Source organism: Ursus americanus, chromosome 14, assembly GCF_024610735.1.
Source record: "Ursus americanus isolate L20-20 chromosome 14, mUrsAme1.1.p, whole genome shotgun sequence".
Taxonomy (NCBI): domain Eukaryota; kingdom Metazoa; phylum Chordata; class Mammalia; order Carnivora; family Ursidae; genus Ursus; species Ursus americanus.
The window spans coordinates 4,033,967-4,053,154 of record NC_142140.1 but is presented as its reverse complement, the minus strand read 5'-3'; the positions used below and the strand labels follow the sequence as shown (position 1 = coordinate 4,053,154).

General features: G+C 54.0%; 1 protein-coding gene across 1 annotated transcript in view; it reads left to right on the top strand.

Moving 5' to 3' along the window:
- The window catches only part of WNT7A (Wnt family member 7A), a 65,256-nt gene extending 46,762 nt beyond the window's left edge, over positions 1–18,494 (top strand). Inside the window, exon 4 of the mRNA XM_045812394.2 lies at positions 16,070–18,494. Coding sequence (XP_045668350.1) covers positions 16,070–16,549 — 480 coding nt within the window. The 3' untranslated portion in view covers positions 16,550–18,494. The remainder of the gene's footprint in view (positions 1–16,069) is intronic.
- The last annotated feature ends 694 nt before the right edge of the window (positions 18,495–19,188 follow it).

The window sequence follows — 19,188 nt, the reverse complement described above, 5'->3', positions numbered from 1 at the left end:
CAGGGAGGAGGAGGACCAGCAGGAGGAGGGGGAGGACCAGCAGGAGGTGGTGCAGGCTGTGTTGACTGTGGGCTGGCAGCCTGCAGCCTCTCCTCCCAGGGCCGTGCTCACACCTCCGGGGGTGGTCTCCGGGGGGCACGGTCCACGGCCAGCTCTCCACTGAGTTACACACTGCCTTAGATCAGGGCCGCTGGAAAGGGCCCCCGACGTGGAAATTCACGTGCAGGGCATTTCCAGGAAGGGCTCCGGGGAGGTACACCTGTAAGGAAGCAAGGGAGAGCAGGTGGGCTGTGTTGTAGCCCCAGCAGAGGCTTCGGCTGGTCCCGCAAGACGCTCTGGGGCTGCAGTGGCCCTTTCGAGGTGTCCCCGGCTGAGACAGGGAGACCGGGTCTTTGTAGCCAGCATCAAGCTGTTGTTGGCTGGAGTTGCCCTGAGGAGTGGCATGACCCTGGGTGAGGTGGCTTCCATGCTGGGAGAGCGGCTGGGAGGAGGAGCTCGCCCGGGAGGATCAGCGGCCACCGCCCGGGCGGAGGGGCAGTGAGTATGAGTCCTGGAGGAGGACCCAGGTGGGCAGCACAGTGCCCACCACACAAACCCGCCCTGCGGACCACAGCCTCAGGGAACAAGGCCATCCTGGCCCTGGCCTGGCTTCTGTTCACCTGCCCCGCACACTGCCTGCAGTGGAAGACCCGTCCCCACGCTTCCTCTCTGTGACTCCCTGTGCCTGGCTTCCTCGCCTGTGGGACGCCGAGAGGATAATAAGTCCGCCGGGGGCGTGCTGTGCCGGGCCAGTGAGCGGCTCTACGTGAAACATTTAGAACAGCCGCTGAACGAAGCGAGGGGCTTTACTGGGGTGGAGCATGGTTTCCTGCCCTCAGGGGGCTCATGGTCTGCTGGGAGGACCGGGTGAAGCTTGGGCGGGAAGCCAGCCCGGAGCTCTTTTCTGAGAAATTGTCCCTACTTTAATCCAAGGCCAACACAAAGCGTCATGCGGCGCTGTAAATAATTTAACAAGTCGGAGTAACAGCAGCCGCATCTCTGAGAGCCTCCTTCGGCCTGGCACTAGACCTTTGGTCGTTCAGTCCTGGCCCTGCCTCCAGGGGGTGAGTTCCACCGAATGGGGAGACAAAACCAAGGCTCACGGAGGCGGTATACCTTACCCACCAGTGTCCCAGCCAGGGTCTGGTAGATGACACAGGTAACAGAAGAGAGTGTAATGAAGGGATTGCTGCAAGGGGTGTGGGCAGCATTCGGGGAATCCCGTGAGGCCTGCTCGGCGACACTGGGGAGCTCTTACTCCCTGGAGGCCTGAAGCGGCAGGGAAGGGAACATGTCACCGGAGAGAGTACAGCTGGAGGAGGGGAGCCGTGGTTATAGGTAAGGGAATGCAGTGAGAGCCACCATATGGCCCCACAGAGAGGGAGTCTGGGGAATACTTGTCCCAGCCTCTCTTTCTTCCTGCCCTCCAGCCTTCTGTGGGGTCTCTCACTGGCTGGGCCTGACCAGAGGCTGGGGAACAGGGGCCCATGGGTGTAGTGTTCACAGGTGACCCTCCGGGCTGGCGAAGGGGGCAGACAGACTGCCCAGCACACCTAGGCTCTCACGGGAGGTGAGCAAGGGAGCCAGCTTTGACGCCAGCAGGGCCCCCATCTTGTCGGGCTCCTTGGGAATGTGCCCATGAGGTAGTGGCCCATGTGCAGTAAGGCGGACCCCTTATCACACACAGAGGATGAGGGACAAGTGTTCAGCTCAGCTGATGCAGGTGGTTTGGGTCACATGCTACTTGGGGTGGCTAGGGCATGAGGCCTGGGAGAGGACACCGGCAGGACTAGGTGACCATCCTGCCTCAGGTCACCTCCCTTCTGTGGAAACCAAACATCAGCTCTGGGGAGATGAGGCCTCCATGCCCCGCAGACCTGCCCCCTGCTTTCTGTGCCTCTCCTTGACCAATGGACAGCATTCCCAGGTGATCCAGCTCACTCGGGCTTTGTCCAGAGAAGGTTCTGGAACCAGGTGTCCTGGGGAGAGGGTGGTTAGGATCTGAGAGTGGGAGCAAGCACCAGCGCTAACACGGATGGGGGGGACCCTGCAGGCACCGGGAGTGAGTGGTGTGTGGGGAGAAGAGGTGGCCAGCTTGGGGGCTTCATAAAGATGCCCTGGGTTCCTGTGCCGGGTGCCAGCAGCACAGACAAGCTTCAGGAGCTGGGCTGGGGGTGTTTACAACAAGACAGATTTCTGGGGTGAGTCGGCCTAGCTATGGGAGGAGGCAGGAGGGAGGATGAAGGCCCAGAGCCTCTTCAGCGGGGCTTACTCAGCACTCACAGTGCCCTCCGTGTCTATGTGGCTAGGGCACCACACTGAAATTGACACATACCTGGGGACACCTGGGAGTATGTGGCAAGTTTCAGCCAACTGCTCCCCTTCCCACCCATGTCCTCCTTGGCCCTCTGTGTCCCTGTCTTCTCTCTTGGAGATCCTTCTCTAGCCCCTTCATTGTACAGGTGGGGGAAACCGAGGCCCAGAGAAGTAAAGGGACTTGCCTAGAGCTACACAGCAGGGTAGAGGCAGCACCAGGCCCTCCAGCCAATTGCTCCTCCACCCCACACCACTGCTCCCCGCCTGTGCCCTTCCAGGGCTTGCCCATGCGTCTCAGCATTCATGAATGGAACAGGAAAACTCACACAGGCTAGGGCTGTTGTGTGAAAAGCCCTGCACCAGGCCCTTATTGCCCTTCTCCCATTTAATCCCCACTGTTCCCTCTGAGAAACGACTTGCTCCTACTTTGTAAGGAGTGAATCACTGAGGTTGCATTTGGTTACAAGTAACAAAACATCTTGTAGGAGTGGTTGCAATGATAGGGCTTGGCTTTTTCTTGCAAAGTAAAGTCTGGATGACGTTTTATTTTTCAGAGGCTCACCAATCTCTTCGAGGGCCCGGGTTGTTTCCCTCCTGCTGGTCTGCCATTGTCACTTTGTCGGCCTCTGGTTCTCTTACCTTTTGGTCACAACATGGCTGCCTAAGCTCCAGGAAACATGCTCTCACACCACAGCATCCAAAGATAGTAAACGAGAAGTCACTCTCAGGCCTCTCTTTTTATCAAGTGGTATCTTGGGTTTTCAGCCTCTGTGGTCAGAGGCAGGCTGGTTGTGATGCGGAAATGGACAGCCAGACAGGGAGTGGGCCCTTCTCCCTTTGGTCATTTCTGTCATCACTGGCATGCGGTGACCAGAGGTAAGATTTGAACCAGGGCTCTTGGGCTACCTAGGTAGCTTTAGGCTGCTTTCCATCACAACACGTTGTCATGTAGAGACCGATTCTGATTGCCTGAGTCACTGCTCATTACTTGGGGTGCAAATGGTCCAGAACTGACCCCTCCTGCTGAGAAGCCAGCTGGCCAACAGTGGAGGGGTCAAAGGAGAGGAAGCAACAGATACCCAGCTAACCTCAGTCTCCAGCCCTCAAGGTCCTGGCCTCCCCAAGGCCCTTTCAAGCAAACCAGTCTTTGCGCCCCCCCCCCCGATCTGCTCCATTCGGTGACTTAAAACCCATGGACTGTCTATCAGCTTTACAAAAGCATCTCTCCTTCCTACACAGATAAAGGGAGCTGTGTATCAGGATATTTTAAGATATAGGAGACAGAAACCCAACTCAAGCCAGCTTCAAATCAAAGGAAATTCATCAGTTCATGGAACTGAATGGTCCTGGGTAATGCATTCAGGTCCAGCTTGATCCAGGATGCAGATGATATTCCTAGGAACCAGTTGCACATACCCATCACCCTCTCTTTTTTCCTCAACTCTGCTTTCCCAGTCAACTCCATTCTCACACCCATATGATTACAAAATGCCTATCCATAGCTCTGGCCCCTGCAGTCCTTCTTCACATCTGGTGGGAAATAACCAAAAAGTTCTTATCTTTTCTTCATACTGAATCCCTAGGACTTGTTCTGATTGGCCCTGACTGGCTTGAGTCAAGATCCTATCCTTGGCAATGACCAGTGGGATCTGGAAGCAATGAGCAATGGGAACCATAAGCAGTGAGCAGTGGGATCTGAGAACAATGAACAATAGGACCTGGGAGTAATGACTGGTGGGAACTGGGAGGAGTGAGAAGTGGGATCTGAGAGTAATGCCTAGTGGGAGCTGTGAAGGGTGAGCAGTGGGACCTGGGAGTAGTGACTAGTGGGAACTGGGAGAGGTGAGCAGTGGGATCTGGGAGTAATGACTAGTGGGAACTGGGAAGGGTGAGCAGTGGGACCTGGGAGTAATGACTGGTGGGAACTGGGAGGAGTGAGAAGTGGGATCTGAGAGTAATGCCTAGTGGGAGCTGTGAAGGGTGAGCAGTGGGACCTGGGAGTAGTGACTAGTGGGAACTGGGAGAGGTGAGCAGTGGGATGTGAGAGTAATGCCTGGTGGGAACTGGGAAGGGTAAGCAGTGGGACCTGGGAGTAGTGACTAGTGGGAACTGGGAGAGGTGAGCAGTGGGATCTGGGAGTAATGACTAGTGGGAACTGGGAGGGATGAGCAGTGGGACCTGGGAGTAATGACTAGTGGGAACTGGGAGGGATGAGCAGTGGGATCTGGGAGTAATGACTGGTGGGAACTGGGAAGGGATGAGCAGTGGGACCTGGGAGTAATGACTGGTGGGAACTGGGAGGGATGAGCAGTGGGATCTGGGAGTAATGACTGGTGGGAACTGGGAAGGGTGAGCAGTGGGACCTGGGAGTAGTGACTAGTGGGAACTGGGAGAGGTGAGCAGTGGGATCTGAGAGTAATGCCTGGTGGGAACTGGGAAGGGTAAGCAGTGGGACCTGGGAGTAGTGACTAGTGGGAACTGGGAGAGGTGAGCAGTGGGATCTGGGAGTAATGACTAGTGGGAACTGGGAGGGATGAGCAGTGGGATCTGGGAGTAATGACTGGTGGGAACTGGGAAGGGTGAGCAGTGGGAACTGAGAAGGATGAGCAGTGGGAACTGGGAGGGATGAGCAGTCAGAACTGAGGGTAATGAGCTGTGGGAACTGGGAGTAATGAGCAGTAGGAACTGGGAGTAATGAGCAGTGGGAACTGGGAGGGATGAGCGTGGGAACTGGGAGGGATGACCGGCAGGAGCTGGGGGCCATCGCTGACAGGATGACTATAGTCGGGGTGGCTGGGAAAGCCTCACTGAGGAGTCAGTGTTCGCAGAGCTCTGAAGGCTACAGCAGCCTTGCTGTGAAACAAGGCACAAGGAGAAGGGCACTGGGAGCAGCAGAAATCTGTGCCGGCCGAGTCCTGCTGGCATTCGGTGGGCAGGGCAGGCTACTCTGAGGAAGAGGGCCATTTTCGGCGGCCCTTGAAGGGTTGGGGAGGGGTCGGACCATGGGGGGATGAATGGAGCTACACGCCTGGAGGAGGGCGTGGCAGGAGCCGTGGACCGCTGTGACATGGGATATCCTCCTGGACCGCGTGGGGCCTTCATGGTCTTCCCAGTGGCCTCAGTGCGGGAGGGTCTGTGAGGGGGAGCAGTGGAAGTCAATGCTGAGAAACAGCTTTTGGTTTTTAAAAATTCGATGCCCCTCAAAATGCTTCGGAGGGTGACCGAGGCTCCCTGTCACAGGAGTGCCATGTGGCTGGACTGGGTGGAGCCCGAGGTCGCTGTCCGACCTCCCTCCCCTCAGAACCCCTTCCACCTCCTAGAAACTCATCCCCAGATCCTCTGGGCAGCCCCAAGAGTCTGCCATGGCCCAGGAGGCCCATTCCAATGGTATCTATTTGGTGTTATGAATCAAGGAGTTTTCTGGAGCCAAGTTTCTCCCAAGGCCCCTCCCAGGCCTAAGAATCCTGCCCTGGGTAATTTGGGCTCTGGGCAGCACCTGGTACATTGTTGGCACTTCCTGGGGGACTTGTCAGAAAGAGATGGATATTTCTCCCTCCAGCGGTGTGGAAAATCCTTCCTGCTGTCCACACAGATTTGGGGTCGGGTTGGGGGGCAGAGAAGCAGATTGAGAGTAGCCCCACCCTACCCTGTGCAGGAATCCCCATTGCAGACCCCAGCTGCTGCTGCCACACTCTCCAGGCTGGGAAGCTCATCACCTCCCCAGCAGCCCCCATCCAGGTCTGGTCAGCTTGGTGAGGAGGGCTGGCGTCTCACTGAGCAGGGATCCTGTGACTCCTCTCCCCCTGGAGTCCCAGTTCTGTACTCCGGAGAGATACACAGTCCCTCTACTCACCCAGCCCCAGCACAGGCCAGAGCAGGTGGGGCAGTGACCAAGGACACCCAGAAACTGTCTTCTCTAGGCTGAGCAGCTCCAGTTCCTTCGGTATGGGATCTCCAGCCCTTTCCCCTACACATACTCTCTGTTTATCTGCTGGGGCGTAGCTCAGTTCTGAAAATCACATAGCAATCTCCTCCCTTACTGTGGGCCCCAGACCTCAGTTAATATGTCCTCAGGTGTTTTAGTAGCTTATTAGTTCATATTGAACTTGTGGTCATGGAAAGCTTTCAGTCTTTCTTAGTCTCTCCTATCCTCTGCTTTTGTTATCTTTTTTTTTTTTTTAATACCAAAGATTATAGGTGTTTACCTCACTTCTGGCTGGTTTCAACCACGTGTTTTAGTCTGTGGAAGTGACTGAATCCTGACTGGGACTATAGTCACATTATCTCCTGTGGGCACCCATGCTGACTAGGGCCAGCTTTCAGTGGCACCAGAAGGTTTCCCAGATGCCCCTCTTCCGGGCTACTCACAGTGCCAGAAATTTCCCCATCATGCCCTCAATGCATGCTCTTCCTCTAGCCTGGTCCTTCTTTGGGTTCCTTGTTTCAGTGCATAGTCTCCGTATCCATGAGGGGCCCGTGAGTTGCCCTGAGCCCTCAAGAGACTTCCCGTGGATCATTCACCAAGTGTTGCTGATTTTCCCCTCTCATCCCCTCCTGCCACCATCTATGTCAGAGCCACCATTGTCTCTGGCTTGGATGATGGGGACGGTTTCTTTCCACATCTCCATCCTGTCAGTCTGACCTTCTCTAACCTAATTTCTGCTCTGTCTGGAATGATCTGTAAAGGTATCATTCGGACCTTGCCACTCCCCTGCCTGAAAGGCCCTCAGTGGCACCCCTTGGCTTGCGGGTGATCTAGGCTCCTCCCTGCCCTGAGTGGCCAGCCCCCCTGCCCCTTCGCATTTCTCTCGTGGCAGGCCCCATCCCTCCTACCTCCAGGCCTTGGCATGTGCTGTTTCCTGGTCTGAGATGCCCTTCCCCCTCCTGCTAAGTTTGGCTGATTCTGTTGGATCCTTCCTGTTATCTGGCCTCCAGCTCAGCCTCTGCCTTCTTGGGGGAGGCTTCCTGGAGCTGCACACAAGAGCAGCTACTCTTGGATCAAAAGTTTTCTTTGCATTCTGTTCCACCCCTTCATAGAACGCACCACGTTATAGTTAGATCCCGGAGGGTTATTATGGCTGCTCCTGGCTTGGATCTGCAGCCCAGCGAAGGCGGGGATAGCATCTCCCTGCATCACAGTCCTCCCAGGGCCCCTGCCGCAGAGGTGATACGAAACAGCACACAGTTGGTGCTCGATGCAAAACGAGTCAGTGAATGAACATGAACGGGCATGCACTAGGTCCTTCTTTCTGCTTCCTATTGGTGAGTACCCCCTCCAAGCCGGGCTTTCTCTGCCAGAGGCCGGGGAGGTGGAGGTGAGTGTCCTGGCCCCAGCCTCCGAGGAGTGTCACAGGTGGGGTTCTCCAGAAGCAGAGGCTGAGATGGAGTTGCAGGTTCAAGCCTTCAGCAGCGCTCGGCAAAGGGGAAGGGGAGCTGCAGGACGGGGCCGGGGTGGTGCCGCGATGTTGGCCAGACAAAGCCTTGGGAGCAACTCTGGAGCAGGTCCTGCCCATCAACGGGGCCAGACCTGTTACCCCCGCCTCTCTCAGGCTCTGGCTGCGGCCCACCCGGGGAGGCCACAGTTCTGTAGCTGGGTCAGGCCCTGGACTGTCTGACAGCTGGGGGCTCTATGCTGATTTCACTCCCGGTCCCATGATGCGCTGGAGCTGGCTCCCATGGGCTCATAAGACCCGGTGTTAGAGATTCAGGGATTTGGAGCCAATTGTTAAATCATTCGTAGCTTAAAATCAGCCATGATAGGAACATTTATGCCAAAGAAATTAGCAAACACTACAAAAGGTACAAAAGGGCTTTTTTTTTTCTTCTTCCCCTGAGCCAATTTACTAGCACATCACTAGCTGTAGCTTTGACCCACGACTTCCGTTGAAGGGGCAACTGAATGGTATATCTCCGTGTCCACCACAAAGACCCACCGGCCAGATGGGAGATGCTGACAGCTGGACAGTCTCACTGGGCCAGGGTGACAGGTATCAATAGCCTCGGACAGCCATGAAGACCATGAGGGAGTCACTGGCAATCAAGGAAGGCTTCTTGGATGAGGTGACTTTTTTCTGACATGAGAGCATATTCAAAAGGCAATCCCATGAGAAGTAAGGCTCCTGTCTCCCCAGACCCCTGGCGCTGGCTGCCCTCCCCAGAAGTAGCCACTCTTACCAATTTCTCAGGCATTCTTCCAGAGATATTATTCTGTGCTCTTACTAACACCAATGCACACATCTTTTCTTCCTCACACGTACTTTTCTTGCTTTGTTCTCTTCACCGTGTCCCTGGCAGATCAGCCTTCATTAGGAAGTACAGAACTGCCCTGTTCTCTGTAACAGCTGCAGGACATTCCAGTTCACAGAAGCATCAGAATTCATATAACCTGTCCCCACTGGGGGATCTTTTGATTCTGTGGCCTTTTGATATTTCAGATAACGCCTCCGTGAGGCACTCGGTCATTTGGCGCATGTGTGAGCCTCTCTAAAGGGTGCATATCTGGTGGTGGAATTGTTGGGTCGAGCCTCTGAGATGGCAGTAAAGATTAGCCAGGCAAGGAACAGGGGGCCAGAGCCACGAGGTGGGCACGGACGGGCCTGGCAGTCAAGAGGAAGGGGCTCGTTCTCAGCTCACCTCAGAGGAGCGGCACGTGGCCGCTGGGGTCACGGCCAGTGCACTGGGCACACTCGGACTAGGAAATTAAGGAGAGTTTAGGAAGGGATGGCTGTCCAACGACTGATGAACCGGGGACAGCGTGTGGCATAGCCACACAAGGGAGTATTACTCAGTCACGGAAAGGAAGGACGTATTGCTACATGCTACACCGTGCTACACGGATGGACCTTGAAAACATTATGCTGAACGAAGGAAACTAGACCCTCAAAAGGCCACCTATTGTATGGTGCCATTTATGTGAAATGTCTAGAATGGGCAAATCATAAAGACAGAATACTACATAGTGGCTGCCTGAGACTGAAGGGAAGGGAGAAATAGGGAGTGACCCTAACAGGTATGGAATGTATTTCTAGGGAGATGAAAATGAGGGGCCCAGTGAGGAGCGAGCAGGAGGAGTACCTGTCAGGACGTCCCTCCTGCCCTCTAATCTCCCACCAGTGCTTCCACTGGTCAGGCCCACTTGGAGGTGACAGCTGCATTCAAACTGTCCCATGACCCCCATGCACCAGGCCCAACCAACCAGTCACCAATAGCGATGGTCAGGGGCCGGGTAGTCTCCTGCGGCGTGAAGCCAGAGGCGGAAGCATGAGCAGTGGTCTGGAGAGACGTACAGACACACACTCTGATCTTGCTTAAGTCCTTCCCTTTCTCTGAGCCTCACTTTCTCCACCTGTGAAATGGGATGATAGCAGCCATCTCCCAGGGAATGTCAGGAAAATCAGACAGGGCTCTGGAAACACTGTATCAGGTTAGAGAGCAGTATGGATACAAAGCCAAGACAGAGCCGGAAGACAGAGAGACGGCGTCAGAAGCAGCTTTGGAAATGATCTCGTTCAGACCCTTGAGTTCAAAATGGGGACACTGAGGGCCAGCGAGGGTCCCTGGCCAGTCAGCAGCAGCGACAGCCCAGTCTCAGCACTGGACACTGTCCCTGCATACGACTTCTCTTCTGAGATCTTTTGCTTAAAAATAGACTTTATTTTTTGAATCAGTTTTAGGCTCACAGCAAAAGTGAGCGGAAGGTACAGAGACCTCGCATACACCCCCCGCCCCCCACACACGCAGTCTCTCTGCACAGACAGGCTCATTTGTTATAACTGCTATGAGGTCTTTATAAATCCTGACTCGTGTTCCTGGCCTCCACTGGCTTCCCCGTCCATTCACGATAAATCTCGTCTCCCAGCCGACAAGCGACCACAGGTGGAGAAGAGAAGGGAACACGTGCCCCTCAGCAGGTAAAACGCGAACCCTGTAGCAGCCGCTTGTTGTCTCCCCCAACGTCCCCCCAGCCCACTAATCTGAGGCCTCTTGTTGTGTTCGGAGCCCAGGCCACCGGTGGGGTGGGAGGTGGGAGAACTCCGTGTTCTCCAGAGACACTCTGGGACGCCAGACCCCGGGCCTCACGGATTTATTTTCTCCTTTACTTTGCTGTTGCATCGGCATCTGTGCGCCACAGGATGGTAAAGGGCAGACCGCAAGCAGTCTCGTGAGGCTGCGCTGCAAGCTGGAACCCACCAGTGCAACCAGGGACATAAAATATTGACATGGGTCCGTCCCAGCTGCTCGAAGTCCTCTGATCGCCCCTCCCCACATCACACTTGCTCCTGGGATCCTCCGGACTTCCCCTCCATCCAGCCCGGGACCCTGAACATTCAGGGGGGTTGCTCAGGCTCCCTGCATGCCGGCCGTGGAATAGTTTGAATGCACCCTGTTGGTGAATTTACCTTTGGGCATTTCCTGGGCATCTGCTGTGGGCCAAGCACTGGGAAGGTGCATGGGGTTGTGTCATTTCAGAGCCCGCAGACCTTCTAACTACATGTCACTGAATCGCGATCCAGACTCTTCCAGTGTCAAGGGAGCCCTGAAGTCCCTCTGGACAGCAGAGAAGCTGGGAGCCAGCCTGGCCTCCGGGGGTGGGGGCAGGGGGTGCAGAGAACGTGGCTTTGTCCCATACTTGTTTCCTCTGCTGTTGTCCCCTGCCTCGGGGAGAGGGCTGGGTGCCCATCCGGATGCCTGTCTGGGTGGCCACTTCTGGCCAGCGCGGCTGTGATTATGCCCAGCTTAGCACAGATATAAAGCAATCACTGAGGCTCTGAAAACGCAGAGTTTGCAGGGTTAACAGGCTGGACATCATCTGATTAGGGGCCCACACAAATACTACCATGGCCTCAGGCCAGCTGTGGCCTCACAGGAAGAGGGAGGCAATGTGCGGGAGGCTGCATGCAGCGGGAGTGGCAGCTGCACCCAGCCTGACCCCGGAGCCTGACCTCTGGCACTGGTGCTCTTGGCCCAGCATCCGCCACACGAAAACAGTTGGTGCCACAGCCTCAAAAATACAACCTATTGCTTTTTCACTAAAGCCTTCCAGGGACTTTTGAACAAATCCACTCCATTAAGGTATATATCACATACCGTCTAGTACACTCATTTAAAGTATACACTTCGACATTTTTTAACATAGTCTCAGATATGTTCAACCATCATAATTTTCCAATATTTTCACCACCTCAGAAAGAAGCCTGTACCCTCTAGCAGTCACTCATGTCCCCCAGCCTCTTCCCAAACCATTGATCTACCTCCTGTCTCTACAGATTTGCCCATTTGGACATCGCCTATAAAGACAATCATACAATTTGTGTCTTTTGTGTCTGGCTTCTGTCACTGAGCATAATGCTTCCAAGGTCCATGCATGTTGTAGCATGTGTCAGCACTTCATTGCTTTTCATGGCTGGATAATGTCCCGTTGTGTGGCTGTGCCACATGTGTTTATCCATTCATCAGTTGATGGACAGTTGTTTCTACTTTTTGGCGATTATGAGGAATACTGCCGGTCACATTGGTTTACAAGTTTTTGTATGGGCGTATGTTTTCGTTTCTACTGAGTATATACCTAGGAGCGGAATTGCTGGTTGGGTGTCTTAGTCTTTTTAGGAGGCTATAACAAAGTGCCACAGACTGACTGACTTGTAAACAACAGATATTTATGTCTCACAGTTCTGGAGGCTGGAAGTCCAAGATCAAGGTACCAGCATGGTCGCCTTCTGGTGAGGGCCGGCTTTCTGGTTCAAAGCCAGAGCCTTCTTGCTGTGTCCTCAGGGGTCCTTCTGGAGCATTCATCCCATTCAGGACAGCTCCACCCTCATGACTTAAGAACTTCCCAAAGGCTCCACTTACTGTCTCCCTGGGGCGGTTGGGGGGGGGGGATTAGGATTTCAACACGTGAATTTGGGGGGTGGGACTCAAACATTCAGGTCATAGCACTGGGCCACATGATAACCCAATGTTTCACATTTTGCGGAACTACCAGACAGGTTTCCCCAGGGCTGCTCCATTTCGTATTCCCACCAGCGGTGTGTGGAGGTTTCCGTTTCTCCGGACCCTTGCCAGCACTTGCTACGTCTGTGTTCTTCTGCCAGCCAGCCTAGAGGGTGTGAAGTGGTATCTCATTGCGACTTTGATTTGCATTTGCCTGATTCCTAATGATGCTGGTTACCCTATGTGCTTAGTGGCTGTTGGAACCACTGCATTTTTATAAAGTGTGAGATACAGCTTATGTGCAAAAAAGCACAGAGGACATCTACGTTGACTTAAAAGAAGAATTATAAAGCACCCATATCAAGGAACAGACATTGCCAGCACCCCAGAAGTGCCCCAGGTGACCCTTGTCAACCACAGCCCCTCGCGCCCCACCCCAGAGACAGCCACTGTCTTGATATTTGTGACTCTCATTTCTTGACTTCTTATGATACTTCCCCCCTCTGTAGGTGCCCCTGAACAATACAATCCACTTTTGCCTACCTTCGAACTTGGTATAGATGAACTTATTCAGTGGATGTCTTTTCTGATTGCTTTTTGCCCTCCCCACTGTATTTCTGAACTTGACCTCCGTTGGTGTGCTTTAATGTGTCTGTTCACTGTCACTGTCCTGTAGCATCCCGCCGAGCGCACCCCTCAGCTTGTCCATCCCACCATGGCTGGACATATGGACAGTGCCCAGTGTGAAGATACCATGAGTCCACACTGGGCGCTCTCCATATGCCCATCAGTGCTGCTGCTGTGAACGTCCTTGAACCTGTTTCCCGTGCACACAAGCGTTTCATTCTCTCAGGTGTATGCCTTGGAAGTGACATTTCTGAGCCATAGGTCAGCATGTCTTATTAGACACCGTGCAGTGTAGGCACACCCGCCGGCCACGACGAGGGTTCCAGGTGCCCTGCAGCCTCCGTACTGTCAGAATCCGCTCTGAGCGTTCTCCAGCATGTGTGTGTTGAAATCTGCGCCTGCGCTGAAATTGCAACCAGAACCTGCTGCCTAACCCTGCCCCGGAAGCGCATCGCCACACCGCTGAGCCTTGCTCTCTTCCCAGCGTCTCAGGCCAAGGCGGGAAGGAGGGCCGGACGCTTCGGAACTACGGCCTCACTGACAACCGAGAGGGACATCTGTGTTATCTGGGGGTGCTCACTGCGTGGCAGCTGCACCATGGGTGTGTAGGGCGTGTGAGGGCGCCAGCGCACAGTAGGTGCTCGGTCACACTAGGTGTCCTGCAATCCGAGCATTCAGCCAACTGGAATCTCTGTTCCTGAACATTCCGGATGCTTATGGCATTGCTGGCTCATCTGATTGCAGATACTGTGGTTGAAACAGGGTGCTGCTCCCTTCCTGTGGAGTCCACTGACCCAAGCACTGGTCACCTCCTCCTGGAAGCAGAGCTCTTGGGACTGGGAGGACCCTGAACACGAGCCCATCCTTGGAGACAGGAACTATATTTTGTCACCTCTGTGTCCCCAGCACTTGCACCGGCTCAGGCCCAGAGGCAGAACTAATGACTATCTTTTGAATATCTGATTCTGAATGTCCTATCTTTTGAATGTCAAAAGCCAGCACCCTGACTTTTGCCAAAAAAGATGGAATTGCCTTCATTCCATGTTTCAGTGAAGGCAGCTGAGGCCCGGCGGGGGGGGGGGGGGGTGACATTTCCAAGGTCACAAAGCAAGTAAGCAGCCACAGCAATTGATTCACAGCCCTCAGCAGAAAGACCCTTGCCTCTGAATGCCCCACAGACCGTCTCCAGGACTTAGCTGAGCCTCAGTTTTTACCCCTGTAAAATGGCATCGTGCTAACCTCATGGAGTTAAATAATGCCACATCCAAAAGCATGGGCCCAGTGCGTGTACAGGTGATTAATAAATGTTCAGTCATTTACTCATTAATCCACCTTTTTTCACTGTATAACAGGCAAAGTGAAGTTGACAGTCCAGATGAAGACCGTGAAAATGCTCATACACTGGGACCCAGAAACATGCTCACTAGCACATCCCCATCCCAGTGCCTGGTACACATTTGGAGCTTCATACATGTCTATTGGGATAAAATCAGGCTGGAGATGATGAGAAAGGAAGAGAAGCTTTAGTTTCGAAGATGAAGATACTTCCTTCGATGATATAGTTTTAAAAAAGAAAGAAGGGAGGGAGGAAAAGGATTAAAAAAAAAAAAAACCCAAACCTGAAACCAGCCTAAATATCCAGTATCACGGGGGGTTGGTAAATGTCGCCTTCTTTGCTTGCAGGGATGTTCCAAGGGCAGGGGTCAGCAAAATAGGGCTCACAGGCCATCTGTACCCCACTGCCCATGTATGTAAAGATGAACGAAACCCAGCCATAGTTTTGCCTGTCCTTGAACTTCCTATCAGTGGAACCACACAGTATGTTCTTTTCGGCATCCAATTTCTTTCACTCAGCATTACACCTTAGAGGTCTGTTCTTCTTGTGTGTGTTAGTTCATTCTTTTCTGTTGCTGTCAAGTATTTTCATTGTATGATTACGATTAATTATAATTATCACCCCATCTTGCATAAAGGGAAACTGCAGCACAGAGGACTCAAGGAAGTTGCCCAAGGGCACACAGCAGGTTCGTGTTAGATCTGGGATTTAAACCCAGGATCCAGCATCTGTGCTTTTCGTTCCCCGTACAGTACTGCGTCTCAGTGCTATGGCAGTGGGAGCCCCCCGGGGGAACTGGGAACTCAGAAGAAGAGGCATACCATATAGTTTGGAGGTCAGGGAAAGCCGCCAGGGAGGACTAAATCAGAGCCACGGTTCCCAGCCTTGGGTGCTCACCGTGCCCGGCAGATGTGGTCAAACCAGCTGACCTCTGAAAACACATACTCGAGATCGGGAGGCAATATGGAGTGGTGGGGACTGTGGCAAATTGACGGATGCCAGCCTGTGAAGGAGGCAGCTGCTGGGACAGCTCCAGGTGTTGCTGCCACGTGACAGTGCTGGCAGAGGCTGTGGTGAACAGGGCTGCCATGCGGACATTTGTGGCCAGCTTCCCTCCCAGTAGGTCAGCCCTTAGCCGTACTGGTTAGTAAACAATTTGAATGTCACCCTAGAGTTGCCAGATGCCCTTTCGGTTTGCCAAAACACAGAAACCAACCAACCAACCAACCAACCAACCCTGGAGGTCTTTCTGCTGGTTTTTAAATGTTGGTTCAATAATGATTTTTAAACCTGTGCAGGCCAGGGGCGCCTGGGTGGCTCAGTCGGTTAAACATCTGCCTTAGCCTCAGGTCATGATCCTGGGGTCTTGGGATCCAATCCCTCCTGGGGTGTTCCCAGCTCAGCAAGGAGTCTGCTTCTCCCACTTCCTCTGCCCCTCCCCTACTTGTTCTCTTGCTCTCGCTTTCTTAAATGAATAAATAAAATCTTTTTTAAAAAATTTAAAAAATAGAATAAAAAAAAAAACCTGTTCAGGTGAAAGAGAACCCTCTGTGTGCCCTGGACTGGCCTGAACTGATCTGAGCACCAATCTAAGCACCAGATAGGAGTTGGGAGGGGCCGGGGGAGCAAGTGGGCTCCAGGTAGAAGGACACGGAGGTCGGAGGTGAGAGGGATTTGAATCCAGGCCTGAGTTCCCCCCACTGCAAAGAACCACGAAAGCCCAAGCCGGCTGGGCGGGGTGGGGGTGGGCCGGGCTGGGGGCCGCCCCGGGCCGCTGTGTGCAGTGACGTGCGCTGTGCTCTTCCCCGCCCGCCCCTGCAGATCCTGGAGGAGAACATGAAGCTGGAGTGTAAGTGCCATGGTGTGTCTGGATCGTGCACCACCAAGACGTGCTGGACCACGCTGCCACAGTTCCGGGAGCTGGGCTACGTGCTCAAGGACAAGTACAACGAGGCCGTCCATGTGGAGCCCGTGCGCGCCAGCCGCAACAAGCGGCCCACCTTCCTGAAGATCAAGAAGCCGCTGTCGTACCGCAAGCCCATGGACACAGACCTGGTGTACATCGAGAAGTCGCCCAACTACTGCGAGGAGGACCCAGTGACGGGCAGCGTGGGCACACAGGGCCGCGCCTGCAACAAGACGGCCCCGCAGGCCAGCGGCTGCGACCTCATGTGCTGCGGCCGCGGCTACAACACCCACCAGTACGCCCGCGTGTGGCAGTGCAACTGCAAGTTCCACTGGTGCTGTTACGTCAAGTGCAACACCTGCAGCGAGCGCACCGAGGTGTACACGTGCAAGTGAGCCCGGGCCTCGGCGGCGCCGCCCTCGGGCCGGCTGGGTGCCTCCGGCTGCAAGTCAGACTGCAGGAGGGACCGGACAGCTTCTGGGCTGCAGTCACCCTGCCAGGTCTCTTCCGGGATCTCCGCGGGGGAATGCTGAGCTTGTCTTTTCTGCTGTGGGGACACCTCTCCTGGGTTTTCCGCAGGCGCCCGGGCGAAAGATCTCCCCAGAGCCCTGGACTGTTCACTTCCACACCCACTGCTGCTCCGCCCCACCCCACACACCGCCTGGGGGGGCCCTCCTCGGCTGGAGCAGAGCCTCTCGCACCAGGAGCTCTGGACCCTGGGGCCTCAACATAGCAATATTTAACAATTTATTCTGATAAAAATTAATATTAATTTATTTAATTAAAAAGAATCCTTCCACCTCGTCGGGATCCGTTTTCTGCAATCAAAGTGGACTGCTTGCTTTCCTTGCGGGATAATTTTGTCGCTAGGACAAGGAGCCAAGTAGAACTGTACATAATTATCCTTTATGCAGATGTTTCTACTAGTTGATTTCGCAAGTACCCCCTCGTTGCAGCCCTAGATGTTTGAGAGCAGATGTCCTTTATACACATATAGATGTACAGACACACATTTCTATTTTTTTGCTGTTTGCTGCTACTTATCCAGAAATTTAAGCTGGTCCAGATTTGGAGACGTCTCCCAGATTACGATTCCCATCCTTTAGTCCTCCCCAGCTCCAACTTACACCAGTAGAAGAATCCTGTTTGGAATACAGAGAGAGAGGAAAGATAATAATAAAACTCCCAGCAGTTTCCATCTTTTGGAAAGTGAGCCACTGGATAAGAGAGAATATTTTGTAAGAGACTATTTTTATATGAATATTTTATTTATATCGAGTCTGCCTGTATCATTCCACGGCCTGTGCTTCTTCTTAATTCTGGTACTTGCTTTGCGGAAAGGAGGAGCGAGGCCTGGTACCCACAGGGACCCTCACATAGCTGGGTTCTCGAGTTCTGTTGGCCAAGTGGGTGGAAGTGGCCCCTGGTTCCCTGGGCTGGAGTGTCATTGATATTACCTGGGAAAGGAATCAGATCCCCAGTCTAGGCCTTTTGAGCAGGGTCACCGAGCAGTGACCTCGTGACGAGCCGTGTGGTGGGCAGGCCCGTGCCCTTGGCATTGGGTGACCATCACACGGCTTGACAGTTCGCCACATGGCAGAAACCAGCTCAGGGAGCCAGCTCCTCACCAGGACGCCCCTGCCATGGCCATGTGTCCTGAGAGCTGAGGCACCATCCTCAGTTATGGGGCAGAAAAGCTGGGGTGAGGGGTCCCATGAGCGGCAGGGCTTCCTGGATGTCGCAGTCCTAGGGCAGACAGGCAGAGAGGTGTGGACGAGGCCTCTCTGCTCTGGGTCCACCCACATCCAGTGCCTGTCACCCTGCAGAGCTCTCCTCCAAGAGGCTGTGGGTGTTCTAATATGTGTCCGTTTGCATTTCCGTGTGCGTGTGCGTGTGTGTGTGACCTTCGGGAGTCTTGGGGTAGTCACGTGACTTTGCAACTTCAAGCACGTCTCGGGCGCTGACGTGCCCGCATTGTGGGTGCTCCTGCCTATGCCCGGCTATGCATGCGTCGCTCTCCATGTGCCCGAGAGGTTGGGGTGGGTGTGCATGTGGGTGTGCCGGTGCGTCTGCTGGTCCCCGGGTATCTCTGCTTGCGGGTGAGGTGTGGTGTGAGGCAGACTACAGGGACCTTTGGCGATTGTGTTGAGCCACCAAGAGATGGCACCTCTGAACTCTGTGCCCACAGACACTGGTGAAACTCAGATACCTCTGAGACCACAGCCTGATGGCCCCATGCACTGGGAGCCCCTCAGTGTCTAGGCTGTGTTGGACTCCCCAGTGTCAGCACTGGGCCTGGATCACAGCATGGACAAATAAAATGGCTGGATGGTTGGTTGATTTCTTCCATTGGACCATTTATTTCTTCTTTACTTAGGTGTCAGGATGGGTAGGGATGTGAAGGAATGAGTGGATGGATGGGTGAGTGGATGGATGAACGGGGGCATGGGTAGGGGGGTGGGCAAGTAGATTGGTGGATATCTGGATGGGGAGTGGGGTGGGTGGGTGGGTGGATAGGTAAGGGAGGAGAATATATCCGGAAGCTTCTTACAGATCCCATGTCACAGTTTATCTCTGCCTCAGAAAACCAGAGTCTACCACGAGCAAAGAGAGTTCCCAAGCTTGTAGTCCCTCTGTTCCTAGCCTCATGGTGTCTGAGAATTGGGAAGGCTCTGACCAGCCTCCCAAGATGCCAGAGATTACGCCCATGTCCTTCCTTACTATCCAGATGAAGAGCGTGTCTGGCCTGAGGGCAGCGAGGCCTACTAGGAGAATGGCCAGGTGGGCTGCCAGCCTGTCCCCTGGTCCCTCAGCACTTTTAGTTCCCGACCCTGGGCCTGCTCCCTCTCTGAGGTTCCCCAGCTCAGTTGAGCTTTGAGCCTCAGTTTCTCCATCTGTAAAAGTAGGATAATAATATTTATGTCACGGGGTCCTCCTAAGAGATGACTGTATGGCATTTTGAGTTGCAGAGCAATGGATGAATGATAAATGAAATCATTATTCACTGTTACTATTCTTTCCATAATGATAAGAT